This window comes from Maniola jurtina, chromosome 16, assembly GCF_905333055.1.
Source record: "Maniola jurtina chromosome 16, ilManJurt1.1, whole genome shotgun sequence".
NCBI classification, from domain to species: Eukaryota; Metazoa; Arthropoda; class Insecta; order Lepidoptera; family Nymphalidae; genus Maniola; species Maniola jurtina.
The window spans coordinates 9,880,742-9,887,558 of record NC_060044.1 but is presented as its reverse complement, the minus strand read 5'-3'; the positions used below and the strand labels follow the sequence as shown (position 1 = coordinate 9,887,558).

General features: G+C 33.1%; 1 protein-coding gene across 1 annotated transcript; it reads left to right on the top strand.

Moving 5' to 3' along the window:
• Positions 1–2,732: 2,732 nt before the first annotated feature.
• On the top strand, positions 2,733–5,140 carry LOC123873243 (heme transporter hrg1-A-like). Its single transcript, XM_045918011.1, has 3 exons — positions 2,733–3,044; positions 3,956–4,129; positions 4,662–5,140. Exons 1-3 carry the CDS (start codon positions 2,921–2,923, stop codon positions 4,817–4,819), a joined length of 456 nt encoding a protein of 151 aa, XP_045773967.1. The 5' UTR covers positions 2,733–2,920; the 3' UTR covers positions 4,820–5,140.
• Positions 5,141–6,817: the final 1,677 nt, after the last annotated feature.

Here is a 6,817-nt window from a genome sequence, read left to right as displayed (position 1 = left end):
GAGAACTAGTAAACAAAAGCAACAAGTGTAAATTAAAAATTTATAACACCCCCGACGATCCAAAGTATTTGAGTTTTCGAAAACATCATTTTCAAATAAATAATTATGTACCTATTTAGGCAACGTCCATCTTGACAGCTTGACATTTGTCTATTGACATAATATTATCAGTGTTGCCAGTGGCAGATAGTCAATTGTAACACGAGACATCTCAAAATGTAACATTTTCACGAGAAAAGTAACATTTCCTTATTTTTCGTGGAAAATAAAAGTAATAAGGTGCACAGGTTAATATGGCACTTTATTATACAAAAATTTAAACAGTTTTCTTGTCCCATTAGTTAAGCTTAAAAAGAATCGTAATAATAATTGTTGATTGAATAAATTGACTGCTGATCCTGAAAAAGAAAAACAAATCAATATGTAAAATAATAATATAACAACGGATTTAGAAATGTCTTTGAATAGCTATAACTTATTTTGTTAATCAATTTATAATACAAGTGTAAATTAAAAATTTATATCACCCCAACAAGTGAAGGTTACATTAACTAGAAAAGAGCTGATAACTTTCAAGCGGCTGAACCGGTTTTCTTTGATTATAGCTAAGAACACTCTCCATCAAGCCACCTTTCAAACAAAAAAACTAAATTAAAATCGGTTCATTAGTTTGAGAGCTACGATGCCATACACAGATACACACGTCAAACTTATAACACCCCTCTTTTTGGATCGGGGGTTAAAAAGATTAAAATCGTCTTATATCGGGCGATCTGGCAACACAGGACTGTTTGAGTTTGAGAGGCTACGCACTAGGTGGACTTTGTCTGTGTAGCGTTTGATGGCGCGCGTGTGGTGCCTTTTTGGAGCGTTTTTTTTTTTTGTTAAAAGTGGCTGGTTTTTGTGTTTCACTGGCGTTTTTGGTGCTAGAACCATGCTGGAACTAACTGGGAAGCGCTCTTAAGGGGCGCCGTGCGTATGTCGGCGAGCGCCGGCACAGACGAAGTCCTTACTTATATAGTTTCCCTAACTTGAAAATATCTACAAACTTGACATTGGCTAATCTTTGTAAAGCCAGACGAGAGAATAAAAAAAAAACGCACTAGGTAGGTACGCAGTGAACAAAATTACGCGGGAATTTCAAATTCGTTTTGTTAACTGAACAATACTAGGTAGGTACCTAACTACTTACCTTGGTCTCAGCAAAGAGATCGATAGATTCGATAGCAAAACTCAAATTTTAGGTTACGCCGGCCGGTATCTACTCTACTCGCTCTCATTCCTGTAAAGAAAACCGAAGTTACCTACAACAATAACTAAGTAGTAAATAGCTAAATGAACTTCTGGAAACTAATGTGACTTAATAATAAGATGACAGTCAATACAAAAACAAACTGCTTTCAGTTGCAAATACTATGACTTTGTTTTTGCATTACTGATTCCCTAATTAGTTAACTACTTACTTATTTACTTAAAACTACATTGTATACAACATTTACTTACCAAGCAAGTAGTGTTAGCAACACATATACACAGTCGATAAGGATACCGAACAAACCAATCACTTTCGAATTTTGACGAAATAAAGATACAATTTTTTTTTGTACTTAGATACCTAACTACAATATCACTACCCCGCAACGAATAACTTTTTTTGTTTTCTCTCGTCTGGCTTTACACTGATTAGCCAATGTCAAGGTTGTAGTTATTTACAAGTTAGGAAAACTATATGTATAAGAATGGACTTCGTCTGTACCGGCGCCCGCCGACATACACGCGGCGCCCCTTTAGAGTGCTTCCCAGTCAGTTCCTTGGTCAGTTCCACCACCAATAAACACTAGCAGAACACAAAAACCGGCCACTTCTAACAAAAAAACACTCCAAAAAGTCACAACACGCGCGCCAGCAAACGCCACCACAGACGAAGTCCACGAATAACTATTAGCCAAAGACCTTAAGTGTAAGGTCTTTGGCCAATACAAAGTTGAGTCACAGAGAAAAACAAACAAAACACTTTTTTAATCACAGAGTAATTACAAAACAAAGTGAACTTAGACCAATAACTTAGAGAAAGTGAAATATTTTGGATGCGTTCCGTTTCACGATTATTTTTGGTTTGCTGGGAAAAATTTGAATATTTTTATGAAGTCCTAAAAGTAACGTAAAGTAACATTTTGAGTCGTGTAACATGGAGGAAACATGAGGGGGTCAAAAGTAACGTAAAATGTTACAAAAGTAACATTCTGGCAACGCTGAATATTATGAACCTAACGGTTATCTAACCTTCTTTTCTACAAGAAAACTAGAAAAGAGCTGATAACTCTTAAACGGCTGAACCTATTTTCTTGGATTATAGCTAAGAACACTCTCGATCAAGCCACCTTTCAAACAAAAAAAACTAAATTAAAATCGGTCCATTCGTTTAGGCGCTACGATGCCACAGACAGATACACAGATACACAGATACACAGATACACAGACACACAGATACACAGATACACACGTCAAACTTATAACACCCCTCTTTTTGGGTCGGGGGTTAAAAACCTAAATGCTAATTACCTACTAAACCACAGACGGCAGACCTAAACTTTAAACTTCAAAATTAAAATCATAGATAATTATTATTTAGCATTGTAGGTCACAAGGTAGGTACGGTCGGTCCCACCCAAAGACGACAGTGTGGTCCCACCATGTGTACGGTACTGTCGGCTGTCACTGTCAAGTGTCAAAGTCAATTTGAAACTTCAAACAAAAACAAAAAGTGGAAAGTGGAAACTGCAATTTGGAAAAGTGGTGGAAAATTGCACGAAGTTTCGGTGTTTGTTTTTTTTACTGTGAAGAAAGAAGTATATTGGAGATTAAATACCTAGTTGACTGTTGATTTCCATACACTCGGGTGGTTGTTGCGAAGATAAAGATGCTGCGTACAAAAATACATATAGCATTAAGTGCTCTTGGTACGCTACTAGGTATCTCTGCATTTATATGTTTTTGCATTGTTTACGCAAATATCGAAGCTGGGATGTGGGCGTTATTGTCCGGTAAGTATTTTGACTTTCACGCTAACATTAAAAGTACTTGTTAGTTATCGGATGACGTCAATAGCTATGCTATTTATTTGTAAACTTTGACACAATAATTATAATGAAATACACCACATTTCTAAATAACATTACACCGTACCGAGAGCAAATGAAGTTTTCTTTCTGTCCCACCAATGAGGATTAAAAATCTGTGCTAATTTTAGATTCTTTTGACTATCTTTGACAATATTTGCATTACAAAAGTTTAAGCTTCTAGTTACCTATAAGTTTATAACATACTAAGTCTCACTTGAACTATGTCTTTAGTTTGAGCCAAGTCATTATAACTTGACATTAGGTCTCAGTCTAAGTAGTATAGAAGTACTCATGAAATTTCCTCTATGACTAATTAATAAGCTGTATCGTCTTTGATCTTTGCCTGTCCCATAAGGTAACACTTTTTACCTAATTAAAAAATGCAAGTTACACTATGTAACTTGCATTTTTTAACTAACACAAATATGTACCCACACAAAAGCAACTACTACTACTATATTCCCTCGCGCTCAAGCAGAGGTACTTACTTGTGAAATGTTATTCCTTCTATTTTACGTTCTCTTTGTATTGTAGCCTGGTATATGGCAACCCACCATTGCACAATATCTTCAAAAAGAAAAATTGTATTCCATATTGAAAACCAAGTATTTCTTTTAAATACTTGACTCAACATCACTTCACATGTTCGTCACAATCTCATGTACAAAATACATTTTAACAAACAAAAATATTGGCCAAGGTGATAAGGACAGTGTCACATTTTAGTAAGAACCAAAATTTAGTTATCTCGCTATAACAGTAAAAGTCACAATCTTCTAAAGGTATTGGTTCTGGGACAAATAATAATATAATAATCCAACATTTTTTTACAGGTATACATGCCGGGCTGACTCTTATGCTTCACTGTCACTACTTGAAAGAGTCGCTGCATGTAAATTTTTCTAGAAAAGCTCTCCAGTACCTCGGAGACTTTGGCATGGTCGGTTTTGTGTCTGGCGCAGCTCTGACATTGTTCTACTTATTTTTGGAAATTTATTACAAAGCTGGTAAGTCATAACTTGGACCCAAATTGTATTTAAAGGTACCAATCCGGAAGTTGTCCAGAGTTGAGATGAAATTCTACTGTTATTTTTGGTTTAGTGTTAGTACTGTTAATGTTCAATAATTTCCCTTATGACTTTCGTGGCACAGTGGCGAGCGCTGTGGTCTTAATAGTGGGAGGTCCCAGGTTCGATTCCCGGCAGGAGCCATTTGGAATTTTATAATTTCTAAATTTTCTCAAGTCTGAGCACAATAGAAATGACTGCTACGAGAAAGAAATGTTATTACTTATCTGAACACTTGAATATATCAATGCACTACAGTTATTGATAAATCAGCTTAAATATCTGTATTATTACATATATATTTTACTTTTTGTTTATATGAGATAGTATATCAAGTTATCACATTAACAAACTAGCTGATTCCTGCAATTTTATCAACATGGATTTTATCAAAATCCTTTCTTATTCATTTAATAATATAATACATACAATGTTAATAAATAAAGTTAGTAATTTTTATTTATTTCGACAGATGTAACACCAATACAAACGAGCATAATCATCCGAATGATATGGTCATTCATGATGCTAAAATGGGGTTTCCTTCTCTACATGTTCACGAAGAAGTATCTTCGCACCTACAACGACCATCAGCTGTTCTCTGAAAACCCTAACATTGAAGAGACATAAGTAATTATTATTTTATTCCTTTATATTCAATAGAGAGTACCCAATTTTTTATATTATGTATAAAATACGTAAGTTCCAGTAAGTGATTTTTTTAAAAGTAGTTATAAAGATGTTTTTGTTTACTTGTTCTGTAACTGTAATGCTGATTGCACATTACCAAAGGTCCGCACGCGCCGAATGCAACCCATTTTTCAGTCTACTAAAAACAACATCCTAACTGTTCCTTCTGACCGGCAATTTCTGCTATTCGTTTCCGCAATACATAGTACAATAACAATTAATGTGATTGCTTGAATTTATGGTATTCTTGCTGCAACAATACCGTATAATTGTGTAATGTATAATGTGTATGTGTAATGTAATCAATAATGAGCGTCAAGTGAGCGTCAACCAATCAGAGGTGATTGCGATTGTCTTACTGTAGCTATCATTATAAAGCAATCGAGCCTGTGCTAATTTGCGATTGACATATTTCTTTCATGCGTCTGATGCGGTGCGGTACTAAATAATGCGTAGCTTCTGAGTTCTGACGCGTGCAGTTGATACGTAATGTGCGATCTACATAAGCGTTAGTTAAGCTTAGATCGGTTACGTAAAGGCATGAAGACCTATAATAGGGAATTGTACAAGTGAAACGATTAATGGTAAGGGTTTTTAATTAATCGATTCATTTCCATATTAATTTTAAATGCTGGAAATATAGCTTGATCGTTTTAGCTGTAATCTGAGGGAGTGGTTATCAAAATTAATTACATGTTTGTATAACAATGTTTATAAATAGAAGTACTAGAAGTAAATAGAAGTACTTGCTTATACATACATGTACCTGTTTTTAAGATATCAAGTTTTATTTTTTGTTGTTTATGAAAAACGCTGTAAAATTGCTGTTGATTTTTGATACAAAAGATGAGGCTGGTAAATGGAACTATGAATTGATTTATTTGAGCCTATGTTTTTTATTTTAAACAATATTTAGCTATGAGAAATTACTCTAAAGGACTGAAGGGGGAAAAAATAGTGTGGGGATAAAAAATAACATAATTAATGTGGGAAGCAAAATTGATGCAAAAACTAAAATAATTGTGCATAATAATATGCACCCCTAAAAATAATGATTTGAAAACTTACAAGAACTTTAGAATTATACTTAATTTCAATTATGCATGTTAATTATCTTTTTACAAAGTTAATTTACATTTTGGGATGAATATGAGAAGATAATAATATTTTAATTATTTTATTATTGAACTAATTTTTAATGAAATATCACTATAGTTTTAATAATAATTAAAAAATGTGATAAACTATACCTATTTATTAATTTTTGCAAAATTAGACTGAAACTAGAAGCGATGGTATTAAATTTAGCTTTACATTACTTTTGCAAAATGAGAATAAATTGTAGAGGTTGAATTTAAAATATAATACAAATGAGTAAAATAATATATTATGTATGCATGACTGAATTTATTAATATTATCTTTAAGTAAATTGGAACCTTTGGGTATTAAAATTGTATTGATTGTATTGATTTTTAAAAATTGTAATTTTAATTAGATTTAAATACCAGGGTACATTGACGGCATTATTAAATTCCTTACTAGTAAGTGATTGTCGCAAAATGAAATATTTTTAAAGTAGTATTATTGTTAAGTATAAAAATTTTATCAACTTATTTATAATTTTTAATGTGAAATTTGAAAAATAATAAATGCGTTTTTATAAAATATAGTTGTGTGATTTAAAAATTCATTTTTGTTAACTTGTACGTAGAAAAAATATAGGATAGCTGACCAAGCCCAAAAGGAGGGTTATTTATTAGATCTGTATGTATGTACGTCCGTACATATGTCTGCTCGTAACTACTCAACGGCTCATCCGATTTTGATAAATGATACGTCATTAGATGCCTCTCTATGACACTCGTGTTTTTTTTAATTGATTAGGAATTATTATTAATTGATTATTTTATGCGCTCTAATGTGCGGACTGAAAAAG

Bases quoted from the DNA above. Each gene is read 5' to 3' on its own strand.
- LOC123873243 (XM_045918011.1), top strand. From the start codon at position 2,921: ATGCTGCGTACAAAAATACATATAGCATTAAGTGCTCTTGGTACGCTA. The intron at 3,045-3,955 runs GTAAGTATTTTG...ATTTTTTTACAG, and splicing joins GATGTGGGCGTTATTGTCCG to GTATACATGCCGGGCTGACT. The intron at 4,130-4,661 runs GTAAGTCATAAC...TTATTTCGACAG, and splicing joins GGAAATTTATTACAAAGCTG to ATGTAACACCAATACAAACG.